This window comes from Nansenia antarctica (assembly GCF_963989245.1).
Source record: "Nansenia antarctica genome assembly, chromosome: 8".
Taxonomy (NCBI): Eukaryota; Metazoa; Chordata; class Actinopteri; order Argentiniformes; family Microstomatidae; genus Nansenia; species Nansenia antarctica.
The window spans coordinates 45803058-45830519 of NC_137678.1; the positions used below are offsets into that span (position 1 = coordinate 45803058).

Consider the following 27462-nt stretch of genomic DNA (forward strand, 5'->3'; position numbering starts at 1 on the left):
GTCACCGATCATCCATATAGAACAACCACCTCCACACGCTGCCGGCGAGCGAGACTGCCCTGCCCGATCGGACCCTTTTTCGGGAGCGGGGAACATAGGATATCCGGTATTGACATTGTGACATGGGAAAGGGGCGCGCGAGACAGATTTTGATGATGTATTGCATTTATTTATTTATAGATTTATTCATTCATTCATATGAACGTCAGAATATAGAATTATTTGACGGCACCCCTGAAGATGCCAGGCGGCGCCCCAGTGTGCCGCGGCACCCCGGTTGAGAAACGCTGGGCTACACAACAGCTAATCACCGCGACAAACACCTATATTATATTCTAATATGATGACCGGAATTTTTCCCGTTTGTCCGACAAATTGAAATCTTCCCGGACACGTTGACCGGCACCACATTTTTCTAACGGAAACCCTGAACCAGATAAACCAGTATAGATATGACCAGCTGACTGATAAACCAGTATAGATATGACCAGCTGACTGATAAACCAGTATAGATATAAACCAGTATAGATATGACCAGCTGACTGATAAACCAGTATAGATATGATCAGCTGACTGATAAACCAGTATAGATATGATCAGCTGACTGATAAACCAGTATAGATATGACCAGCTGACTGATAAACCAGTATAGATATGACCAGCTGACTGATAAACCAGTATAGATATGACCAGCTGACTGATAAACCAGTATAGATATGATCAGCTGACTGATAAACCAGTATAGATATGACCAGCTGACTGATAAACCAGTATAGATATGACCAGCTGACTGATAAACCAGTATAGATATGACCAGCTGACTGATAAACCAGTATAGATATGACCAGCTGACTGATAAACCAGTATAGATATGACCAGCTGACTGATAAACCAGTATAGATATGATCAGCTGACTGATAAACCAGTATAGATATGACCAGCTGACTGATAAACCAGTATAGATATGACCAGCTGACTGATAAACCAGTATAGATATGACCAGCTGACTGATAAACCAGTATAGATATGATCAGCTGACTGATAAACCAGTATAGATATGATCCCAGCCCCTCACCTCCTCGTCCTCGGGGGAGAACATGTAGTTGAAGAAGATGGGCGTCTTCTTGTTGAGCCGGTCGATGTAGTCCCACACAGACTTACACACCTGGGGGTTCTTCCTCTCGCCCTTCTCCTCGTACAGCACACCTGGAGACAGACAGACAGACACACAGACCGTCAGACCGACAGACAGACAGACCGTCAGACAGACACACAGACCGTCAGACAGACACACAGACTCACCCAGCTCGATGCGCTCGTAGTCCGAGTCCAGCAGGAAGGTCCGGAAGCGGTTGGACACGTAGTGGTAGGCCAGGAACTTCAGGTAGTACTGGCTGAACTCAAACTCCATGGGGAACTGCAGGTGGATCTGGGGAGGGAGAGGAGAGAGGGAGAGAGAGAGAGAGAGAGAGAGAGAGAGGAGGGGGGGTAAGAATTTAACGGACTGCACTTATATAGCACCTTTATCCAAAGCGCTTTACAACGGCCTCTCGTTCACCCATTCAAACACAAATTCACACACCAATGGCGGCAAGCTACCGTGCAAGGCGCCGGCCCCGCTCTGGGAGCAATTTGGGGGTTCAGTGTCTTGCCCGAGGACACTTCGACATGTGGCCAGCCGGGGGCTCGAACCGCCGATCTGCCGACCTTGCAATCACTACCTCCTGCGCCACAGCCACCCCGCCGATTGAACGTTAAACAAACACACAGACGCTATAGAACCACTTCAGCTCCTTACATTCAGTCCAATCCTTTCCCAGCTGCCCCCCCGCCACCCCCCCGGCCCTATTGTTTACATGGTTAACATGAAGCCTATTTTAAGCCAGCGTAGGTCCCCAAGAGAGAGACAATGAGGGACAGAGAGGGAGGATGCTCTCAGAGATACAGCTGTGGATAATAATAGCTCTGCTGAGGAGCAGAGGGGGGGGGGGGGCGTTGTAGACCTGGGGGTCATAAATCAATACAGACCCCCACCACCGCCTGAGACACATCCTGAGTGTGATAAAGCCACGGTCCACACGTCACCGGCCCCCCAGCGAAAACAGGAAGCGGCACGGTCACATGCTCAGGTAAGCGCGCACGTTACGCCACACAACACAACAACACAACACAACACGTGTTTGAGAGACGGGAATGACGTTATGTAATGTGAGGATTGAGTACAAAGACATGGAATAGAACTCATTGCCCTCACACACACTCACACACACACACACACACACACACACACACACACACACACCCACACCCCCTTCCCTACCCCTAACCATCTCTCCTAACCCTGCCACCCCCCCCTCCCCCCCTGGACATTGCTGTGTTAATTGTTCCCTGTGCCTGTTAGTTAACTCTGTGTTCTATGTGCTCATGTTATCTGTTAGCTTGTTGTTTCTGTGTTTTCTGTTCTCCCCATATTGTCAGCGTCTTTGAGCCCCGGAAATAGCCCCGCGCTATATAAATACAATGAATTATTATTATGATTATGATTATGATTCTTCCCCCCCATACACACCTGGTGCACACAGTCCAGGAACTGCAGGAAGACGGGGGTGAAGCCGCTGCTCTGGCTAGCGAGCGTCTGGGCGCCGCGGTGGCTGAACCTGTGGCCGAACGACAGCCACTCCTTCTCCACCAGCAGACGGAACCCGTCGAAGGTCCGGTAGTACGGGTCAGACAGCAGCTGGACCAGGGACACCACCTGAGGGGAGGGGAGGGGAGGGGCGGGGAGGAGGGGAGGGGAGATGGAGGGGAGGGGCGGGGAGGAGAGGAGAGGGGAGGGGAGGGGAGGAGAGGGGAGGAGAGGAGAGGGGAGGAGAGGAGAGGGGAGGAGAGGGGAGGAGAGGGGAGGGGAGGAGCAAGGGAGGAGAGGGGAGGAGAGGAGAGGGGAGGGGAGGAGAGGGGAGATGAGGTGAGATGGATTAGTCCTTGGAGAGAGACAGCTGCATCATAGATATAGATATAAAATCGATATATAAAAGTATCGACGGATTATGATTTGTTTGATGATTTGGAAGACGTTCGAGTAGGGTGTGTGTGTGTGTGAGTGTGAGTGTGTGTGTGAGTGTGAGTGTGAGTGTGTGTGTGTGTGTGTGTGTACCTGGGTGGTGACGTCCCAGCCGTCCTCCAGGCTGACCATGACGGAGGATCCAGAGTCCAGCAGCTCCACCACCAGCACCGACACCTGCAGAACCCTGTGCAGCTGGACACACACACACACACACACACACACACACAGTCAGGATAAACATACAGTGTGCATACACTTATTCACTCACAGTCGGTACGCACACAAAATACATAAACATCTCTCCCTCCCTCCCTCCCTCTCTCTCTCTCCCTCCTCACCAGGCACATCCACTCTGACTCCTCCAGGCAGCGGTGGAAGGTCATGCTGGGGTCGGAGGTCGCTGAGCTGGGCACGCACGCCTTCATCAGCTTCTTGAAGCTGTTCTTCACCTGCCGCACGTCGCACACCTCGATGGGCACCACCTCCCACTGCTGGAACGAGTCCTGCTTCCCTCCCTAAAACACCGGGACACACACACACTGAAACCAACAACCTCCGGGGGGATTGCGATGCATCAAAAGATGAAATATCGACTCAACTACAGGTGCTGGTCATAAAATTAGAATATCATCAAAAAGTTGATTTATTTCAGTAATGCCATTCAAAAAGTGAAACTTGTATAATGTATACATTCATTCCACACAGACTGATATATTTCAAGTGTTTATTGCTTTTAATTTTGATGATTATTACTGACAACTAATGAAAACCCCAAATTTAGTACATCAGAAAATTAGAATATTATCTCCATAAAGTTGGTCAGCAGCAGGAAGCATGAAGTGCTCTAAAACTTCCTGGTAGACGGCTGCGTTGACCCTGGACCTCAGAAAAGACAAAAAGGACTGGACTGCTGCTGAGTGGTCCAAAGTTATGTTCTCTGATGAAAGTAAATTTAGCATTTCCTTTGGAAATCAAGGTCCTAGAGTCTGGAGGAAGAGAGGAGAGGCACAGAATCCACGTTGCTTGAAGTCCAGTGTAAAGTTTCCACCGTCAGTGATGGTTTGGGGTGCCATGTCATCTGCTGGTGTTGGTCCACTGTGTTTTCTGAGGTCCAGGGTCAACGCAGCCGTCTACCAGGAAGTAGAGTGCTGTACATGCTCATACTTTCCATGTTCATACTTTTCAGTTGGCCAACATTTTTAAAAAACCTTGTTTTGTATTGGTCTTAAGTAATATTCTAATTTTCTGAGATAGTGAATTTGGGGTTTTCATTAGTTGTCAGTAATAATCATCAAAATTAAAAGCAATAAACACTTGAAATATATCAGTCTGTGTGGAATGAATGTATACATTATACAAGTTTCACTTTTTGAATGGAATTACTGAAATAAATCAACTTTTTGATGATATTCTAATTATATGACCAGCACCTGTATATACAATGAACCTTTTGATGCAAAGAAAAAAAAGTATTCACACAAGAGTAGAGTCAAATAGAATCTCTGTGTGTGTGTGTGTGTGTGTGTGTGTGTGTGTGTGTCAGGGTTCCCACGGGTCCCTGAAATCCTTGAAAGTTTGTGAATTGGAGAAAAAGAAATCAAGGTCTTAAAAGTTGTTGAAAATAGACATGGGTCATTGAAAGTGCTTGAATTCCCCTCTCTCTCTCAAAAAAATAATAATATATATATATATATACTGTATATACTGTATATACTGTATATATATTCAAAAATGTTTTACTTAGCTCGTCAACTAGTTCTGTCTCAAACTATGCCATGTTGGGTCCTTGAATTTGAGGGGATTGAGTCTTGAAAGTCCTTGAAATGTGCTTAAAAGTCATTGAAAGGTGCTTAAAAGTCCCTGAAAGGTGCTTGAAAGGTGCTTAAAAGTCCTTGAAAGGTGCTTGGATTTGATGTTTCAGGAGGTGTGGGACCCCTGGTGTGTGTTGGTGGTCTACCTTGAGCTGGGACTTGTCCCCGATGATGTAGAGGTAGGCCCTCTGCTGCCTGAAGAACAGGGCCTCGCTGACGCCCCCGTTGGCCTGCGCCGCCTCCTTCCCCCCCGCCAGCCGGTTCCCCACGTCAGCGTTGTACGCACTCAGACGCCCGCTGCCCCGGATGCTGCCCCACTTCCCTGGGTCAGACACACACACACACACACGCACACACACACACACACACACACACACACACACAGCTAGTGTCAGTGGATATCCTAACACACAGAATGTATGCATTCACCAAGCCATTTGTCATAAACACACACACAGGCTCCTGTTGACATCCATCCAGTGTTGTATGACTACAGTCTACTAGCCATGCTGACAGACAGACAGACTATCCAAGACAGAAACGATGGAACATCCACTACAGAATCTACAGGATGTTTTCAGGAATTTTGGGGAAAAGTAATTTCTTCTAAATCCACAGCAATCATCACACACGTTAAGACAGTAGTAATCAAACACACAACGACAGACACATCGACCAGGACAGCCTGCAGAGCCAGAGCCAGAGTCAGAGTCAGTGCAGAGTGTGTGTGTGTGTGTGTGTAGACGGGCCAGCAGACCAGCATGCAGAGAGACGCCTCAGAAGAGAAAAGCTCTCTGACAGAGGAAAGCCCCCCCCCCCCCCACCCCACCCCACAAAAAAACAAATCAGGTTTAGGACACCACACGGGTTAGTCCTGAAAGAGGCAGGCTATGTATGACATCACAGGCTATGACATCACAGGCTATGACATCACAGGGACCGGCGGCGGAGCCAGCACAGCGCAGACAGACTGACGTCGCTGTTAAAGAGACTTTTGATTGGTTAGGTTTTGGGGGGGGGGGCAGAGCAGCGCGCGGTAGGGAGGGGATACTGTACCTCGGGGAGCGTTCCTGGCCTTGCCTGAAACTCTGGGCTGAGAGAGGGAGATGACTCTCGCCCTTTGACCCAGAGCTGAGGTCACATGACACAGAGATATGTCCACCGTTAACCAACGACACCATACAGACACGGAGATGGGTTTCACACACAGCCACACACACCCAAAGATGAGGGACAGGAATGTTGTTTAACACTAGGACAGCCATGAGGGGTCATTTGACCCCTGTGAGTAAACAAAAATCTTTGCACTCGATCAAATTTCAGGACCCTCCTTTCATGACTTTTCCTAGATATGTGCGTTCTACCACCCCAGTATCCTTACATTTTCTAAATCACATCAGGATAAGCTAATATAAAGATATTTTGATGTTTTTCTGTGTAGGAAGCGGGCTAACTTACAAGCAGCCAACTAGTGGTCGTTGTGCTTAAATAGCAGCTTGAGCATTGTAAAGAGGGGCTCTTTTAGTAGGTAAAAAAGGCACGGCTGTTCTAAGTGTTAAGAAACATAAACCTCATCTGCTCTGAGTTGAAACACACCTGATTCAATTAGGTCCAATCAACATTCCCATGGATCCCATATAAAACATGGAATTCTCTGCCTAACCGCTACTTCAGTCAGGGGAGTAATTGATGGGAACACACACACACAGGGACACACACACAGGGACACACACACACACACCTCCACGGCTGAAGGTCCCAGGCATGTCCTCTTTGGCTCCCATCACCTGCTTCATCAGCGCTCCGATCTTGGGCTGCCTCAGCTTATCTGACGAGTCTGGAGGACAGGGTATATACAGGAATCTTGAGGTTAATTTCAATATCTTGTCAATATTTTTCCAGACCTCACCGCCACTTCGAGCTTTAACCGATTACATCAGTGACACCTTTAACTTAACAGTTTTAGTTTGCAATAGACTAGACCACTATCATACAACACAATTTACGGTTCATCTTTGTTTTTTAATAAAACTAAATAAGTTTTTAGGACTCAAACTCTTTGGACAGAGTCTAATTCAGAAAAACACCTACAAAATTCAAGACCTCATAAAATCGTGATAATACTTTTTAATACTTATTAAGGGTCTTGATTTTCCCAAAATTGATTGATCAACTTTTAATACTTTTCAAGACACCGCGGATACCCTGGAGGAACACACACGGTCAGCCCTCACTCTGCCTGGACAGTGTCTGTGTGTGTAGGTGTGTGTGTGTGTGTGTGTGTAGGTGTGTGTGTGTGTGTAGGTGTGTGTATGAGTGAGTTTGTGTGTGTGAGTGTGTGTGTGAGTGAGTGAGTGTGTGTGTGCGTATGAGCGAGTGTGTGTGTGTGTGTGTGTGTGTGTGTGTGTGTGTGTGTGTGTGTGTGTGTGTGTGTGTGTGTGTGTGTGAGTGAGTGTGTGTGTGTAAGTGAGTGCACCCCCCCTAGCCCACCTGAGGTGCTCATGTGTGTGGAGGTGAAGCCGCTGAGGGTGTTCCTCCCGCTGGGCTCCGTGTAGGAGGGCATGCTGCTGATGATGGCCTGCAGGTACTTCTCCTGCTCCAGGCTGGTGGAGTCTGCCTGAGAGGGCCCTGCAGACACAGACAGACACACACACACACGGACACATGGACACACGGACACACGGACACACACACACACACACACAGACACACGGACACACACACAAGTCAATGCAGAACTCAAAACAACACGTTCGATACTCCCACACAGCACTGTGTTGTAGTTTTTAGATCCTGAGAATTGAAGTCTGTATCTCTACGTTCTGGGAAATCGTAGCTGTTCAGTCTGCCTGGGGACAGCGCCAATGACTTGTTGCGCAATAACTCTGTGTCGTACTTGCTAAAGTCTAGTCTAGCGTTTCCTGTCACCACATTTGTTTGCCAAGATTAGTGATCTCATAAAGGGAGTAGACTTGGTATATAAGGGCTGAGCTCAGAGAAGGAGGGGGCTCTCTGGGTTTTGCAAACTCTAGACTGCTGTCATGTACGTTTATAAATAAAAGGCTTCAAGCTCATTTGATCAACCTCCTTGTGTTCAATATTCAATATCAATAGAGAAGAAAAAACAGATTAAATCCACTACCGCTGCTACTGGTAGAACTAGAGGACGGTGCTCAGAGCTTCTTTTGACCCAAACCGAGCCCAGCCCAGCTTCATTTCCTGGAACCCCCCCCCCCCCCCTCGGTGAGTGGGTCTGTTCCTGTTCCTGTAGTCGTACCTGCGCTGGGGGCATTGGGGGACTTGAAGAAGCCCACCACCCCCTTGGCGTGGAGGCCCGCGGAGCGCAGCAGCACAGCCTTGGTGCGCGAGCTCCTCCAGCACACCACAGGGAAGCGGTTCTGCCGGTAGCAGCGGGAGATGCGCTGGATGGTGGAGTCTGGGATGCTCTGGGGCACGATCAGCAGGCCGGGGTAGCTGACACACACACACACACACACACACACACACGAGAGGGAGACAGGAAGCAAGGTCAGATGACATCTCTGTAAAATGTCACTCATTACACAATGTCACGTCCACTACTTTTTCTGCATTTTAGTGTTCAAATCTAGTCTGGGTTCCTGCTCCTCTTGTCCTGACCGGCCCTGTTAGGCACTGACTAAAACTGCTGGATATAAAAGCATCCACAGCTGAACGCAGGGTTCCCCACACATCAAATTCAAGCACCTTTCAAGGACTTTCAAGGACTTTCAAGCACCTTTCAAGGACTTTCAAGGACTTTCAAGCACCTTTCAAGGACTTTCAAGGACTTTCAAGGACTTTCAAGCACCTTTCAAGGACTTTCAAGCACCTTTCAAGGACTTTCAAGGACTTTCAAGCACCTTTCAAGGACTTTCAAGCACCTTTCAAGGACTTTCAAGCACCTTTCAAGGACTTTCAAGGACTTTCAAGCACCTTTCAATGACTTTCAAGCACCTTTCAAGGACTGTCAAGGACTTTCAAGCACCTTTCAAGGACTTTCAAGCACCTTTCAAGCACCTTTCAAGGACTTTCAAAGACTTTCAAAGACTTTCAAGGACTTTCGAGGACCTTTCAAGCACCTTTCAAGGACCTTTCAAGGACTTTCAAAGACTTTAAAGGACTTTAAAGACTCAATTCCCTCAAATTCAAGGACCCAACACAGCATAGTTTGAGACAGAACTAGTTGACTAGCTCAGTAAAAAAAAAAAATATGTATCTTTTTTTTTTTAGAGAGAGAGAGAGAGGGGAATTCAAGCACTCTCAATGACCCATGTCTATTTTCAAAAACGTTTAAGACCTTGATCTCTTTTTCTACAAATTCACAAACTTTCAAGGATTTCAAGGACCTCGTGGGAACCCTGCGAATGACAAATCTAAATGTCCAGCTAAAAGGCGTTGGTGTTGAACCAAAAGGGCCAACACCCTTTTTGACCCCTAAAACCCTACTTCACTGAACCGCGGTCTATCTGCGGTTCGACCGTAAAAACTAACTCACCTCCTGCAGACCGTGTACATGCGGTTGACGGTGGAGATGCGGAAGGGCTCGTTCTTGGAGCGCGTCAGGCTGTTGCTGAGCGTGCCCAGACCCAGGCGCTGGTAGTCACGGCAACAGGCGCGCTCCACCACGTTGCTCATGGTCTGCCGGTCCGAGGAGCGCATGGTGGAGGAGAGGGTGAGAGAGCTCTGGTCCAGCTCCTCAGACACTGCACACACACACACACACACACACACACACACACACACACACACACACACACACACACACAGAGACACACACACACACACACACACACACACACACAGAGACACACACACACACACACACACACACACACACACACACAGACACACACACACACACACACACACACACCCACAGAGAGAGACACACACACACACACAGAGAGACACACACACACGTCAGATAAACAGTACACACTAAGCTCTAACATTCGTAACATCAGGTGACCAACTGCATACTTGTGTTGTTTTTACTCGCAATGGGCCATGCAGTAGTTTCAACACTGAGTCCCTGAGCCCCCCACTGAGCCCCCCACTGAGCCCCCCCCTGAGCCCCCCCCTGAGCCCCCCCCTGAGCCCCCCCCCCACCCCCCCACTGAGCCCCCCCCCACCCCCACCTGAGATCTCGTCCTCGTCCAGCTCCGACTGCATGCTGCTGCGGTTCTCCCAGGTGGGGGGGGAGTACTTCTTCCGGGTCACGTACTGCCGGCCGATGGTCCTCTTGGCGCTCTTCACCAGGTTTTTGGAAAGTGTTCTGAGAGAGGAAGAGAAAGGGATGAGAGAGGGAGGAGAGAGGGATGGAGGAGGAAGGTGGAGGAGGGAGGAGAGAGGGATGGAGGAGGAGGAGCGAGGGAGGGATGAGAGAGGGATGGTGGAGGAGGGAGGAGAGGAGATAGAGGTTAGATGGGGTACAAGTGGAGGGCGAGGGTTGATGCGTGCGCGCGCACACACACACACACACACACACACACACACACACACACACACACACAGCGGGTTAATGAGGAACTTGGTGACTTGGGACTCCTCTTCCTGTTTAAAGACATTTAGAAAGTAGAAAGGTACTAATGCATAATTGAAAGGCATGAATGCATTAGCCTGCCGCTTGCAAGGTGTACCCCGGGGGGAGGGGGGGGCGGGGGGGCAGGGGCCATGTTGTCAGGAAGTTAATATCTCTGAATAGAGCCTTTTAGTGGCTTGACACACACACAGCCTCCCAGATGGAAACACCAGAGCACCATGGAGGAGGACGTCACTGTTTCCACTGTTGAATTATTCAATCGGCGGCTTTCTCTCGTGCTCTTTTCATACCCCCACAGGAGAGAGGGGGAGAGGCAAGGAACGAGAGAGAGAGAAGAGAAGGGAAGGGAAGAGAGCGAGAGAGAGCGAGAGAGAGAGCGAGAGAGAGAGAGAGAGAGAGAGAGAGAGAGAGAGAGAGAGAGAGAGAGAGAGAGAGAGAGAGAGAGAGAGAGAGAGAGAGAGAAAAAAAAAAAAAGAGCACTTTCGGAGGGGTCTAATTGGCTGCTACAGTGTATGGGGACGGACAGTAGGACTTGAAGCTGCAACATTCCTGTAGCCTGACTGAGAATAAGTTATAGGGTGCGCAGCCTGCAGGATTACAGACTAACGCTTTCTGGTTGCACGCGTCATGCGCACACACACACACACACACACACACACACACACACACACACACGCATACACACACACACACACAGAGACAGGGAGTACCCGTTTAAGCATGCATGTTCAACGTTCATGCTCACGACATTCGGATGCGGAAAAAGCATTACACCCCCGCACACACAGAAGATTAACACGCCACCAGACAGAGGGAGTTCGACCCTAACCTGCTTTTTCTAACCTCCACACTCAAGAGATTCACATTGGGTGTGGCCTGGGGTGGCCCAGTGGTCTAGCACCACGGTCGACAGCACACACATTATGCCCGTGTTGGCATGGGTTCGAATCCGGCCCCATGCTCTGCTGACATGCCCTCCCTCTCTCCCTTCTCCTCCTTACTTTCCTGTCTGTCTTCACTACATCTTGTCCAATAAAATGAAAAATAGGAGTGGGAAAAAAAAATATCTTGAAGAGATTCACATTGTCTGACTCTAGATTATCTCTGGTGTGCTGTGCAGTCTACATTGTTTCAATCTGGACATAACATAATAGTTGGGGTCGGTGGAAAATGTCTTAGATGAGGTTTGTAGAGGGGGGGGGGGGGGCGGTGGAAAGTAGGGCAAGTATGCAGCGGGCGGTCTCCTCAGAGAGTGCCGCTCGGGGGGAGTCGTATATTCGGTCAAGCGCTTCAGTAGTGGTGTGTGTCGCCCGCTAAGCTGTCGTTTAGTGAGTTACTGCTGAGTTTGAAATGGAGGTTCCGTGCGTGGGCCCTGAGGATGTGAGACGGGGGGGGGGGGCTCAGATGTTTGGTGATAAATATCTGGTGCTCTGTACTTCCTGGTTGTAGATAATTCCAACAGCTGCTGACTTGACTTTGAAGACAGACTGAGAAACTGCTGGAACAATGCTTAACAGTTTGGGTACCGTGGTGCGAGTGTGTGACTGGGTTGGTTTGGTGCCGTGATTGTAAATGTGTGTGTGTGTGTGTGCATTGTAAATCTGTGTGTGTGTGTTTGCTTGTTTACGTGTGTGTGTGTGCATTGTAAAATCTGTGTGTGTGTGCAATGTGAACCTCTATGTGTGTGTGTGCATTGTAAATCTGTGTGTGTGGGTGTGTATGTCTCTGTTCTTACTTGAGTGACTGGTTCTTGTGTGTGTGTGTGTGTGTGTGTTTCATGTCTCTGTTCTTACTTGAGTGACTGGTTCTTGTGTGTGTGTGTGTGTGTGTGTGTGTGTGTGTGTGTGTGTGTGTGTGTCTCTGTTCGTACTTGAGTGACTGGTTCTTGTGTGTGTGTGTGTGTGTGTGTGTCTGTGTGTGTGTGTGTGTGTGTCTCTGTTCGTACTTGAGTGACTGGTTCTTGTGTGTGTGTGTGTGTGTGTGTGTGTGTGTGTGTGTCTCTGTTCGTACTTGAGTGATTGGTTCTTGTGTGTGTGTGTGTGTGTGTGTGTGTGTGTGTGTGTGTGTCTCTGTTCGTACTTGAGTGACTGGTTCTTGTCCTTGGTCTTGTGCTCCACCACCATCTTGCCCGCCTGGCCCACGGTGAAGGCGAAGGTCCCCTGGACGTGCTGGGGGTAGCGCAGCTTGTGCATGTGCTTCCTGAATACCTCGGCCAGGTCCGACGCCACCTCCTCGTCAAACGCTATCTTCATCAGCTGGAGGGGCGCGCAGGGACACACACACACGTTACTACCATGTTAGCCTGAGAAACCAAGGACAACTGGAGATAGAGATAAGATGGGTGTAGTGGATTCAATCTGCTTTCTTCTCTATTGATATTGAATATTGAACACAAGGAGATTGATCAATAAAAAGCCTTTTATTTATAAAGTTACATAACAGCAGTCTAGAGTTTGCAAAGTCCAGAGCCCCCAGAAGCCCTTATATACAAAGTCCTTCCACCTTTTATGAGACCACTAATCTTGGCAAACAAATGTGGTGACAGGAAACTAGACTTTAGTAAGTACCACACAGAGTTATTGCTCAACCAGTCATTGGCGCTGTCCCCAGGCAGACTGAATAGTTAGCTACGATTTCCCAGAACGTAGAGATACAGACTTCAATACAGACTTCAATACTACTCAATATATTTGATATAAAACTACAACATGGGCTGGGCTGGGTAATATAAGGTGTATGAGTATGGATGTCAGGGAGAGTGAGGGGGGAACAGGAGAAGTAGGAGGGGGAGGAGGAGGGGGAGGAGGGGGAGGAGGAGGAGGAGGAGGGGGAGGAGGAGGAGGAGGGGGAGGAGGAGGAGGAGAAGGAGGAGGAGAAGGAGGAGGAGGAGGAAGAGGGGGAGGAGGAGGAGCAGGAGGAGGGGGAGGATACCTGGAAGGTGCAGGAGCGTAGCTGCAGGCCCTCCTGGATGAACTGGTCCATGGGCACGCTGACGGAGATCCTCTTCTCCTTGGTCAGCGAGGCGATGGGGAACGACCGCGTCAGCACCTGCTCCCCCACTGTAGCCGGGGACAACGGTCACGGTTATGACAAAGATGACGTGTGTGTGTGTGTGTGAGTGTGTACGTGTGAGTGCGTTACGTGTGAGTGTGTTACATGTGTGAGTGCGTTACATGAATGAGTGCGTTACGTGTGTGAGTGCGTTACGTGTGAGTGCGTCACGTGTGCGTCACGTGTGAGTGCGTCACGTGTGAGTGCGTCACGTGTGAGTGCGTCACGTGTGCGTATGACTGCGTTACGTGTGTGTGTGTGTGTGTGTGTGTGTGAGTGCGTTACGCGTGAGTGGGTTACGTGTGAGTGCGTTACGTATGACTGCGTTACATGTGTGTGTGTGTGTGTGTGTGTGTGTGTGTGTGTGTGTGTGTGTGCGTGCGTACTACGCGCGTGGCGTCTTACCCAGCGGGTCGTTGGGCGTGCCCCGGTAGATGAGGCGGTAGGAGGTGAGGAAGATGGCGCCCTCGGAGGGCAGCAGAGGCGGGCCGCCCATGGCCCCCGTGGCCTCGTCACGCCCGTCTGACACCAGGTGCACCCGCATGCCGTCCATCACCAGCTCCTCCCCCGCCAGGAGCAGGGGCCTCAGCAGCTTGGGCTGGGGGGGGGGGAGAGGGAGGGGAGGGGGAGAAGAGGGGGGGGGGGAGAGGGGGAGGGGGGGAGAAGAGGAGATGAAGGAGAGAGAGGAGGAGGGGGGGATAGAAAGGGTAAAGAGGGGATGGAGGAGAGAGGAGGGAGAAGAGGGGATGGAGGAGAGAGAGGAGGGAGAAGAGGGGATGGAGGAGAGAGAGGAGGGAGAAGAGGGGATGGAGGAGAGGAGGGAGAAGAGGGGATGGAGGAGAGAGAGGAGGAGGGGGGGATAGAAAGGGTAAAGGGGGGAGATGTAGACAGGGAGGTGAGGAGGAAACAAATCAGGATTGTGTGAAAAAGAGGCAGGGGAAGAGAGGAGAGGAGAGGGGGAGGGGGTCGAGAGAGAAAAGAGAGGGAGGAGGGGGCTGTTAGTGCCGAGTGTCCGACAGAGCCAATCGAGTCACATCCCGTCACTGAGACGGTATTCCTAGACTGCCATTGGTCAACCATGCTGCCATGTTAGTCTGCTATTATTAAGTAACTCTCTCTGAACCAAACGGCAACACACACGACTCAGAACAAAGGCACACAGCAACCCAGAACCCATGCCTTCACAAACATGCTGGAGCACCGCTCCCCCATAGAGACCAGGGAGGAGAGAGAGATCAAAAAGAAAGAAAGAAAACTTGAAATAAGAGACATTTCTTGCTCAGAACGTACGTTGTTATAGTTACGAGACATAAGCGGCTGCCCTGATATGTAAATGGCGGTAGGGTGGGAGGGGGGCTTGTGGGATCTTGGCAGCGGACGGCAAGTCAAATAAACAGAAAGAAAAATAATAGCCCTGTGTACGTGGGTATGTTTACAAAACGTTGGATAGAAAACCTTTCAGAATATGAATCTATTTTTATGAAGACTTTTTATTTTGTTTGAGACGAAGCGTGTTTACGAACCGTTTGTATAATTCTCACAAACATTCGAAAACTCTTAACTCGAACAGTATCCATGGGATGCGATCGTGAGGTATTCAAAGTATGAATAAGCACACCAGGTCTAACGTGATAAAGAAAGACCGTGTGGCTCCAAGCACTGGCGGACTCAGGGGGGGGCGACCACGGTTGAAAAACGTCCCGCTTAAGTGCCCTTTTGAGTGGCAAAAATGCCCTTTTGAGTGGCGAAAATGAGAGGATGTGCCCTATTGGTGCCCCTCCAATGGTGTAAACTTGACCATGTGCCCCCACAGTTGAAAAACTTTGCACTAAAGTGCCCTTTTGAGTGGCAAAATTAGAGGATGTGCCCTATTGGCTGCCCTTCCAATGGTCTAAACATGACCATGTGCACTGATGGGGTCCCATGTTGTGCAGTAGATGCCCTTTTTTTCTTTTCGCCCCTGCCCTTCAAACAGTCTGAGACCGCCACTGGCTCCAAGCATCAGTTCCTTTTCCTCAGCCATGCTTGGGAACTTTACCCCTTGGGCGACTCGAACAAAAAAAACAGCAGCTGAACTCCTAATGAACTAAACCCGTTGAGCAACACCTGAAGCCCCGCGTCTTAGTACGAGGGCTTTTGACTGAGGTTCATACTGACGCTTACGCACGGAAAACAGAGTGTGTTCTGGGAATTGTTAGCGGTTGAAATTGGAGATGTTCTCTGCGGTATTATGATGCGCAAAAGAAAAAAATGTGCGTTCCAAATTGGACGATTGCAAAGCGCTCCAGAGCTCCCAAAATGGAACGGGAACCACCTTCTAAAATATAAGTAAATGTCGAGCTAACACACACATCCTTAAGTGGGGGGGGTGATGACCTACGAGGTATCAGGTGTCTGTTAAGCTTGTAGATAAACAAGTGGGGTGGCTGTGGCGCAGTGGCAGATCGGTGGTTCGAGCCCCGGCTGGCCACATGTGGAAGTGTCCTTGGGCCAAGACACTGAACCCCAAAATTGCTCCCAGTGAGCGGGCCGGTCGGCGCCTTGCATGGCAGCTTGCCGCCATTGGTGTGTGAATGTGTGTGTGAACGGGTGAACGAGAGGCCGTTGTAAAGCGCTTTGGAATAGTCAGTCCATAAACAAAGGAACGTGGCATTTGAGTGTGTGGGGCTCAACGTTATTTTAAAACTGCTAGATATTGTCGCACTGTACAGTTTATCTACTGTAAATAAACATAAAGTAATTCTTCCTTCTTCCAGCAGTGCGACTGCCGACAGCCCCTGGTCCTAGCATAGATTTGTTTTCTTATGACGACGGACGTATAGACATTTCGCTTACTTTAGACAAAATGTACTTCGTAAGTCGCTTTGGATAAAGGCGTCTGCTGAATGTCTCAAATGTCAAAATGTCAAACACTGATATGACAGGCATGCTACGATAAGGCTCTGACAGCGAGCAGCACTCCATACAAAACAGAACAGGACCCTTCTGTCTGAAGGCACAACAGTCTCAGTCTGAACACCATGGCTTCTCAAGAGAGAGAGAGAGAGAGAGAGAGAGAGAGAGAGAGAGAGAGAGAGAGAGAGAGAGGAGAGAGACAGAGAGAGAGAGAGAGAGACAGAGAGAGAGAGAGAGACAGGGAGAGACAGAGAGAGAGAGAGAGAGAAAGAGAGAGAGACAGAGAGAGAGAGAAAGAGAGAGAGAGAGAGATAGAAAGAGAGAGAGAGAGAAAGAGAGACAGACAGAGAGAGAGAGAGAGAGAGACCGGGAGGGAGGGAACTACAACACCCAGCATGCACTTCACTGCAATGCTGTAAGTGCGTACGGTGAGTACACGGGGGGGGGTTGGCTGTCGGTCAGACTTGACGTACCTGCCGCGGTGCCACTGTGACACGGGGCTGTGGGGATTGGTGGAGAGAGGGTTGGTGGGCGGGGCTCGCTTGGGCTCTGCGTTGCCTCTGTCCAGCGCAATGTAAAATAGGGAATTGGTTACCTTTTGGATCGGAGGGAGACGCTTACTCTCCCGGTGGACCGCGTCCAGCGTCTCGATGTGCATCTGAACGATATCTGTCCAGGGGAGGAGAGAGAGAGAGAGAGAGATACATTTTTAGATACAATTGCCCTAGAACATACAAAGAATTATACCTACCTCGGCCTAAACATCAGCACCACAGGTAGCTTCAACAAAGCTGTGAACGACCTGAGAGACAAGGCAAGGAGGGATTTTTACGCCATCAAAAGGAACATCAAGTTAGACATCCCTATTCAAATCTGGCTCAAATTATTGGACTCCGTTATAGAACCCATTTCCCTCTATGGTTGCGAGGTCTGGGGTCCACCTGCCAACCAAGATTTTACAAAATGGGACAAACACCAAATTGAGACTCTGCATGCAGAGTTCTGCAAATCCATTCTTCGTATCCAACGCAAAACACCAAATAACGCATGCAGAGCAGAATTAGGACGATACCCACTAATTATACAAATTCAAAAGAGAGCGTTTAAATTTTACAACCACCTAAAAGAAAGTCACCCTGACAAGCTCTACAACAAAGCCCTTACCCACAGAGAGACTCTAGGGAGATGCCCCCTCAGCCAGCTAGTTCTGGGACTCTCACAGTGACAAGCAGAGCCACCTATTAGACTAAACCAAATTATAAGAAAACAAAAAGAAAATTACCTGACACGTTGGCAAGAATCAACCAAAAACCAGAGCAAATTGGAATGCTATTTGGCCCTAAACAGAAAATACACAGTGGCAGAATACCTGAGTACTGTGACAGACCCAAAGCTAAGGAAATCCTTGATTATGTACATACTCAGTGAACACAACCTGGTCATCGAGAAAGGCCGCCACAGGCAGACCTGGCTCCCCAGACCAGACAGACTGTGCACCCACTGCACACAAAACCAGGTGGAAACAGAGCTGCACTTCTTAACTACCTGCCAGCTGTACAAGGACATCAGGGACACATACTTCCCACTGATCACCAACATCCAGGGAGACTTTGAGGACTTGACCAAAGTCGAAAGGCTACCATATCTGCTGGGTGAGGTACAGCAATGTGCAAACACAGCAGCAAGATTTGTTAGCTGCTGTGATAGAAAAAGGACATCAAATGGGCTAAAACCACCATAAGAAAATAACGTTTTATTTAATGTATTTCTAGTATGTAATCTATTTGTAATCTATTTATTTGTAATCTAGTATGTCATCTATTTATTTATTTATTCTAGTAAGTACATGTATGTACATTACATTACATTCTTTTTGTTTTTTATCTTCACACTTCACATGCTTTGGCAATGTTTCCCATGCCAATAAATGTTTCCCATGCCAATAAAGCCCTTTGAAATTGAAAAATTGAATTGAGAGAGAGAAAGATGTACCCTTCCCGTACCTGGTATCATGGTGTGCAGCGCCTTCAGGTGCTCGTTGGTCACGCCGCTCTCGTTACACACTTTGTCCACGAAGCGGTTGATGAAGCGCACCACGGAGTTGGCCACGTCGGAGCTCTCTGCGTCCTCGAAGCCGCTCTCCGTGTCGTAGCTCTCCGCCATGCTGCCCGCCATGCTGCCACAGGACAACAAGACACAGGTTGACTGCAGATACTAGATTCATCTTCCATCCTGTGTGTGTGTGTGTGTGTGTGTGTGTGTGTGTACGTGTGTGTGTGTGTGTGTGTGTGTGTGTACGTGTGTGTGTGTTTGTTTGTTTGTTTATTAGGATCCCCATTAGCTAATGCCATGACATTAGCTAGTCTTCCTGGGGTCCTGTGTGTGTGTGTACGTGTGTGTGCGTGTGTATGTGTGCGTGTATGTGTGCGTGTATGTGTGCGTGTATGTGTGCGTGTATGTGTGCGTGTATGTGTGCGTGTATGTGTGAGTGTATGTGTGAGTGTGTTTGTGTATGTGTCTCTGTGTGTCTGTGTGTGTCTCTGTGTGTGTGTGTGTGTGTGTGTGTGTGTGTATCTCTGTGTGTGTGTCTGTGTGTACTTGTTTTACTATCCTGGTGGGGACATTGACCTGACTGCACACCAACACCATGGGGACCTTCGAACCCATGGGGACCCAAATTCAAGTCCCCACAGGCACATCCATTGCAAACAATAGAAAACAGCATGCTAATATAGCCTAGCATCATTTTCCTCACTTTTCCTTGAAGTCCTCCTGGGACACGTTTTTCGGACAAAATGTGTGTGTGAGTGTGTGTGAGTGCGCCCCGTGTGGCACTTGATCGTATTACAGTGTGTGTGAAATGTGTGTTAACTTTAACAGGGCAAACGGCAGTTTTTGTCACTTAACAGGATACAGTCTTGGTTTAGGTTGACAGATTTTAATCTGGGGGGTGGGAGAGTTTGTGTTAAGCTTTATTTTATGTTTATTTCTTGTAGAATGTTACAAATGTTCTAATCAGTTTCATTTCACAAGGAGGCGGTAGTAACAGAACTGAGTTCAATACTCCAATTTGATGTGGTGTAGAAGTTGTAGGAAATAAGAGACAGAAAAAGTGCATGTGGATGGCCCAGAGAGCAGTACACTGTCCTCGACTGACTCTGATCCGAGGGGGCGGAGTCTCATCACCACACCAATATCCACGCCACAGACCCTACAACTAGGCCCCTGAATAAGCTAGAGACACACGGTCTTCACTGGGGGGTGCATGGAGATTGTCCAGAGGTCAATACAGTGTTGCCGACAAACTCAGGTTGGAGGGGGCGGAGTCTTGCCACCACACCACTATCCACGCCATAGACCACAAACCTCAGCCCTAATAGCCTAGAGACACAAGGTCTTCTCCGGTGGGTAGCCTGGAGAGAAAATATCTAGAGCAGTTAGGCTTACTAGTCAATGTACAACACTCACACCCTATCAAGATCAGTTTGGCTTACTGGTAAACACTCACACACTATCTAGAACACTTTGGCTTACTGGACAATTTAAAACACAATATCTAGAGCAGTTTGGTGTATTGGTTAGTGTACAACACTCAGTGGCGTAGGGTAGCTGTGCTAGGCCCCGGTGCAGGTCTGGCACTGGGCCCCACGCCCCCGCCCGCTCCCATTCCCTGCACGCATGAAACAAATGCATTAGGCCTAGGGCCTATACCAAGGGGGTGCTCAACCGTTTTAGAACCAAGATCTATTTGCCAGCTTGCCGAGATCTACCAGTCCACTTTCAATATCAAACGCAAAGGGATGGCACACACACGCATGTGCATGGGCACACACACGAGCAGACAAACACACACAATTGCCAATCTGTATGAGGATCCATAGCCAGTACTGCTCTCTGTATTGAATATAAATCTAACAAACAAAAAATAAACCAGATATAAAACAATTATAATGAGCAAATAATGTCCTACCGTAGGCTGTTGTGGGCTAGGTTGAACTGGGATGTCCTGTCCTGAGCTGGGTTAAGCTGTCCTATGCTGGGCTGTCCTATGCTGAACTGTCCTGTGCTGGGCTAGGCTGGGCTGTGCTGTCTTGTCCTGGCTGTGCTGTCCTCTGCTGAGCTGTGCTGGGCTGAGCTGTGCTGGGCTGAGCCAAGCTGCTACACACACATGTGCATAAAACTCAGTGCGCTTTACAATACGGGAGGACCGTGATGTACGTAGTATAAAAAAACTACTTTCATAACCATATTTAAGATCAGAGGATAAACAAACTATTTACATAACCATATTTATGATCAGAGGATAAACTAACTATTTACATGAACATAAGATTAAATGAGGATAAACTATTTACATAAACATATTTAAGATATGCCCGCCCCCCTCCCTTCCCTAGGTCTGATCATGATAGCAGTCTTGTACCAAAGCCAAGGCTAGGTAATGAGATGGCACAGTGACTACGTTTACATGCACACCATATTCCTGTTCGAATCGGAATTATTATTGTATGTAATTTTTCTCTTGCATGCTCCCAGTGATGGGTATTGATTCTGATTTGATACTCATTGAATCTGATCATCGAGCGATGTGGTGGACTCTCACTATTCGCCTACCCCTCCCCCACACAGCACCTTCCACAGATAGCAGCACTCAGGCCTCAGCCGTTCATTTAACATTGCCGACCTCCTGAACTTTAGGCTCACTTTTGGGACACTTCCTATGTATCCAGGGGAACAGAAAAAGACACACGCCATCAGTGGGATGCCAGCTTTCAGCCAAAAGTGATTTCAAGTCTCTAACCCAATGTATCACCAAACAGCGCTCAATTATATGCTCAATATATTTTAACAGTGAAAAAACAGGAAATACAGATAAAATAAATAAAAATAAATAACAATATTATGTTATTAGAATGATATAAACTTAAAATAAAATCAGTCTACTGTTAATAAAACTACTGCTGCAGATTTCTGTTGGTCTGTTTCTCAGACTGAATTGGTTCCATATTGCTTGGCCCTCTGAAAGGTCACAGCCAGGTCAGCTGCAGGTTGGGGCGGGGGAGGGGAGACATCAATTAAGCACCTGCACCTCCAAACTTTCCCCAAAGCTACTGCTGCATTCAATGCACACGGGAATAACTGGTTTTCTGGAACAAAATGAATAATTATTATTCATAAATGTAGAACTGCTTAATCCCTTTATGTTTTGTAATTATTTAAAGATAAAACAACAGTTTTAAATGTTTTTATAATTTAAACCATTATATGGCTTGCATGATTGAGAATGTTGTCATTTTATTTTAGTTAAAAAATCGCTCTCTGCATGGCTGACATGGTGGGAGAGAAGCTTAGAGAAATTCTCGATTATGGACATGAAGGAAGGTTAATTGAACAGAGCGAGTTTCTGTTCTGCTGAAATCTGCCTCGCTCTGTTCAATTAACCTTCCTTCATGACCGGCTCACGGTGGGACCCGTGCCGTGCTGGCGCACTCATGTCCATAATCGAGAATTTCTCTCAGCTTCTCTCCCACCATGTCAGCCATGCAGAGAGCGATTTTTAAACTAAAATAAAATAACCAGAATGTTTATGATATGCTTTTTGTTAACTTTAGCACTGTGAGACTTACAGTTGGAGTTCATATAATTGTAATCTCACCATATATGACAACACTCTTAAAAGGGTTAAAATAAATACATACAATATCCTTTGTAAAAGTCAAACCCTGAAAAGTCATAGGGGTATCCTTAAAAAATAACTGTTGTTTTCTTGTAGAATGCTATTTTTTAAGGATACCCCTATACAATTGTATGAATTGTATAGGGGTATCCTTAAAAAATAACTGTGTTGTTTTCTAGTAGAATGCACTTTTTTAAGGATACCCCTATACAATTGTATGAATTGTATAGGGGTATCCTTAAAAAATAACTGTTGTTTTCTTGTAGAATGCTATTTTTTAAGGATACCCCTATACAATTGTATGAATTTTTCAGATAGGAGGTTGTTCTTCGGCCCTCATTATGTTAATTACGATAAAGAGTTGAGTTGTATATTTTTTGTATTACATTGTCGTTAATGAATGAATGTTCTTCCTTCTGAACTCTGTGTTGGTATAATAGAAGTGTGACCCCTGTAATCCAGTATTTCCAGATATTGCAAGATGCCTGTAATAGAGCTTAGTGTAGAGCTTGTAGTACCAAACAGTGTTGTGCAAATAGTGATGACATCATAGGTACCCCTGAGGCTGGTTTGTCTGACAATGCCCCACCAGGATATGAAAAGTCAGGTCTGCAATAAAAAGTTATTAAAACTAGATATTTCAAGTGATTTTTATGATTGTAAAATCAAAAGCAATTTTTAGCAGTTTAAACCATGTCTCTAGAACATTTAGAAAGTACCGTCCCCATCATTCACCTCCTAGTCATGAGTCCCCATCATGTGATAAAAACAAGTATGTGTGTGTGTGCGTATGTGTCTCAGCGTGTGTCTCTGTGTGTGTGTGTATGTGTCTCTGTGTGTCTCTGTGTGTGTGTGTGTGTGTGTGTGTGTGTGTGTGTGTGTGTGTGTCTAACCTGTTGGTGACGTAGCTGTTGCTGACGCTCTCCACGTCCCCCAGGCCGGAGCCTCGCAGCAGGCGGTTCTTGCTGGTATCCAGGGGCAACAGCAGGTAGCTCATGCGGTTGGCGTAGTGGATGGCCTGGCTGAACACCGTGCTCTCCTCCTTCTGCACGCGCTCCGTCTGACGCTCCTTGTCCAGCGTGGGCCACAGCCGGCTCTGCTCCGACGCCAGCTCCAGGGCGCTCAGGTCCTCCTGACCCCCCCCTCCTCCTGCCCCCCCCTCCTCCTCCTCCTCCTGCTGCTGCTCCCGGGACTAGGGGGCAAAGGTCAGAGGTTGAGTTTGCCGTCCAAATTGAGGACCTTCTCGGAAAGGCGAGAAAAACTGCCCATGCTCGGTTGCGTTTACGTTCCAGTGTTTGGTGCTTAACACTAGAACAGCCGTGCCCTTTTCACTACTAAAAGAGCCGCCTCGGGGGTCAACAAAGAACAATGTTATCTCTTTGCGCTCGATCACATTTCAGGACCCTCCTTTCATGACTTCTCCTAGATATGTGCGTTCTACCACCAAATATCCGTTACATTCCCATCAGGATAAGCAAGTATAAAGCTATTTTGCCGGTTATTTTCTGTGTAGGACGCAGGCTAATTAACAAGCGGCCAACTAGTGGTCGTTGTGTGTAAATAGCAGTTTTCCCATTGGAAAGAGGGCATACATAAAAGGCACGGCTGTTCTAGTGTTAATAAAAAGGGTTCCAGTTCGGAGCGTGTGGTGGCGGCGGACCTCACCGGGCTGGGCTGCTCCCCCTCTGTGTGGTGTGTGTGTGTGTGTGTGTGTGTGTGGTGTGTGTGTGTGTGGTGTGTGGTGTGTGTGTGTGTGTGTGTGTGTGTGGTGTGTGTGGTGGCGGCGGGCCTCACCGGGCTGGGCTGCTCCCCCTCTGTGTGGTGTGTGGTGTGTGGTGTGTGTGTGGTGTGTGTGGTGTGTGTGGTGGCGGCGGGCCTCACCGGGCTGGGCTGCTCCCCCTCTGTGTGGTGTGTGGTGTGTGGTGTGTGTGTGGTGTGTGTGGTGTGTGTGGTGGCGGCGGGCCTCACCGGGCTGGGCTGCTCCCCCTCTGTGTGGTGTGTGGTGTGTGGTGTGTGGTGTGTGGTGTGTGTGGTGGCGGCGGGCCTCACCGGGCTGGGCTGCTCCCCCTCGTCCGTCTCCAGGTACAGGGCCCGGATGTGGCTCTGCACGTCGCTGTAGAACATGGCCTCCCAGAACTGCATGGTGGTCCAGACCATGTGCTCCTGCACACAGCTGTACGCAAACTGCGTGATGCCGGCTCCCAGTTTCTGTCAGACCACCATACAGACACACACACACACACACACACACCATACACACCCACACCATACACCCACACACCATACATACACACCATACACACCATATACACCACACAGACACACACACACACACACACACACACACACACACACACACACACACACAGTATTAGGGGGCAGCAACACTTCCAGAGATTGGCAGAATGACACAGGTGATTGGGGATGCTTTTGCGTTGGTGCGTTCAGCAGACTTACTCTGCAGAAGGCCGTGACCAGGGGAAGGAGGGCAGCTGCAATACCGTGCTCGTCCATGTGGGAGCAGTCCTGAGGCAGAGAGACAACAGGTGTGTTTCACCGTGTTCCTACATCACTGTCAGTGACGGAGCTTAACATGTCTTTATTAGGAGAAACCCCTTTTAGAGAGGCTCCCAACATATATATCACAATCATAGCAACAGAGTGTCAAAAATAATAAAGAGTACAATTATGACAAAATACAGACAGACAAGAGACAAACAACAACAACAACAACAACAACATACATTACTCATTGAAAAACATTGAAAACATTACCACCAGTTGAATATATTATGTGTAAACGGTGACAACTTCAGAGATAACAAGAACAGTCAGTAACAAAGAAAGAAGACAGAGCATGCTTAAATCTACCAACAGATGTGATGGATCTAATGCTAACTGGTAAATGATTCCAATCAGCTGGGGCTTTAAAGTTAAAGGCTCTTTTGCCAATTGTTTTCTTAACGTGAGGAAATGGAACTGAGAGGAGTGCCTAGATCGGTAGTTTGATGTAAAAGGAACAAGGGAACAACGGAACTGTTTTAAATAGGGGGGATCATTTAGATGAATACATTTAAATATAAATTGAAGCCAGTGCATGTGTCTTCTTACATATGGAGATGAAAATGTAAGTGCCTGATACACGTTACAATGGTGAGTGAGAAAGGGACATCCGACATTCAGCTGTGTTAAGCGTGACAAGATCAGATGTTGATGCAGTTTGATAGACAACACCACAATAGTCAAGTAATGGGAATATAAGTTGTATGGCAAGTTTTTTACGAACACTGGGTGAAAAGCAATTACGAGATCGATATAGAGTATTGATTCCAAAGTTGACTTTACGCAAGATATGATCAATGTATGATTTGAATGAGAGATTGGAATCAAGCCATACACCAAGATATTTCATATTGTCAACTTTATGCAGAGTAGTGCCATCATTACAGGATATTAAACAGGAACCGGGTTTAGATTTGAGTTTCTGTCTAGTACCAAAGATCATAATATAAGATTTTGATTTGTTGAGCAGTAATTTATTATGTGAGAGCCAATCTTGTAAGATATTGAAATCAGACTGAAGAGAAGCTTGAATTTGTGGTATGTCAGGTTTGGTTGTGTATATGACAGTGTCATCAGCATAAAGTTGAACACAGCAGTTTGATAATTGATGGTAAATTGTTAACATATATGGAGAAAACAAGTGGTCCCAATGTTGAGCCCTGGGGCACACCTCTTTGTTGAATTGCGAGCATTTTTAGAAAGGTCGATAGCATGGAGTTTGTCTAAGAGCAGATAGCGGTCAACGAGATCAAAAGCTTTTGTTAAATCAATAAAGATAGCCCCTGTGAGTTCACCATTATCTGCAGCAGAGGTTAATTTAAGTAGGGCTGTAGTTGTGGAGTGGTTAGGCCTGAAGCCAGATTGACATGGTGATAGAATAATTATTATTACTAAGATAATATGCAAGTTGATTATAAATTAATTTTTCAAAAACTTTGGCAATAGAACAGATTATAGATATACATCTAATTGTTGCAATCGAGTACAGCTCCTCCTTTATGGAGTGGTGTAATGCGTGCACATTTCCAGATAGCAGGTAACTCACAAGTAGAGTGAGAGGTTGAATAAAGAAGCAAGTGGATACATAAGAATATTAGAAGCTAGCTTAATAAACCTATTTTCAATGCCATCAAGTTCAAGACAACTGTTCACATTTAATTAATCGATGGTATTCTGAACTTCTGTTGGCAAAATTGTTCTAAAAGAAAAAGAACTGCAGCAGGGTGAGATATTATTAGGAGAGCCAGTAGTCAGGTAAGACTCAGATAAGAGTAGAGCAGACAGAGGAAAAATGCTGATTGAAAGCTTGGGCAATAGATAAAGAGTCATGTAGTATTGTGCTGGCAACTCGTATTTGATTAATAGAGCATTTATCAGAGAGCGTTTATCAGAGGTATTAGTAATGGATTTGATTTTCTTTCTTAAAATCAGAAGTAAGAGATCATTGTAATACGTAATTAGACTTTGCTTTCCGGGTTTTTGTCTTGCTCAAATTTTTCAACTGCCTGTCTACTTCCCAATCGCCATCATCCCTTATCTTATGGAATGCTGACCATGCTTTGTCCCTCTGTCTAAAGAGACTCATAGTTCAGGGCTGACCCGAGGGAGATGTTTACCCTTGACCATGTTTGTCCACCACATCAGTGAACTCAGTGTAAAGAAAATCCCAGGCGTCTTGTACATTGGGTATACATCGTAATCTGTCCCACTTAATATTTATCAAATTATTAAGAAATAATTCTGAATTCAGTTTCTTATATTGTCTGATTTTGATCGGTTTCGGTGACAATTTAGGTAGTTTGATTTTCCAAACACAGAAAGACAACCGAGTGATCACTGAAGCAGTCGGACATAACACCAGCCTTTAGAAACAAACACACAAACGCTACGCAGTGTACGAAGAACATGGTATCATATGACCAATCACTTTATCTAATCACCTCAATATGAAGTAGATGGTAATGATGACAAGGCCTACGGTGAAGCACAGAGTGCTTGCAGAAGGGGGGGGGGGGGCGTTAGCCTAATGAGGTTTACCTGTAAGGTGCAATTCATCATGCGGACAATGTAGTCAAACTGCTGGTCGTCCAGCACGGCTCGGTTCTGCAGGACGTGCTGGTTGAGCTCCTGGGTCAGACACACCCGGGCCGCCCGGCCCTTCAGCGCCCGCAGTACTGCTGGCATCAGCTAGGGGGAGAGAGAGAGAGAAGGAGAGAGAGAGAGAGAGAGAGAGAGAGAGAGAGAGAGAGAGGGAGGGAGGGAGGGAGGGAGGGAGGGAGGGAGGGAGGGAGGGAGGGAGGGAGGGAGGGAGGGAGGGAGGGAGGGAGGGAGGGAGGGG

At 47.6% G+C, this 27462-nt stretch overlaps 1 protein-coding gene across 1 annotated transcript in view; it reads right to left on the reverse strand.

The window, feature by feature from the left end:
- Positions 1–27462, reverse strand: part of sbf1 (SET binding factor 1) — an 88639-nt gene that overhangs the window by 10237 nt on the left and 50940 nt on the right. Inside the window, exons 18-38 of the mRNA XM_080537886.1 lie at positions 27162–27311; positions 24519–24587; positions 24111–24269; positions 22955–23238; positions 18388–18560; positions 16980–17053; positions 13895–14087; positions 13370–13497; positions 12518–12693; positions 10035–10171; positions 9392–9599; positions 8153–8349; positions 7366–7503; positions 6617–6712; positions 5932–6006; positions 5022–5197; positions 3403–3579; positions 3155–3256; positions 2570–2755; positions 1303–1429; positions 1076–1206 (exon numbers count right to left, since the gene is read on the reverse strand). Of these exons, the coding sequence (XP_080394012.1) occupies positions 1076–1206; positions 1303–1429; positions 2570–2755; positions 3155–3256; positions 3403–3579; positions 5022–5197; positions 5932–6006; positions 6617–6712; positions 7366–7503; positions 8153–8349; positions 9392–9599; positions 10035–10171; positions 12518–12693; positions 13370–13497; positions 13895–14087; positions 16980–17053; positions 18388–18560; positions 22955–23238; positions 24111–24269; positions 24519–24587; positions 27162–27311 (3156 nt within the window). The remainder of the gene's footprint in view (positions 1–1075; positions 1207–1302; positions 1430–2569; positions 2756–3154; positions 3257–3402; positions 3580–5021; positions 5198–5931; positions 6007–6616; positions 6713–7365; positions 7504–8152; positions 8350–9391; positions 9600–10034; positions 10172–12517; positions 12694–13369; positions 13498–13894; positions 14088–16979; positions 17054–18387; positions 18561–22954; positions 23239–24110; positions 24270–24518; positions 24588–27161; positions 27312–27462) is intronic.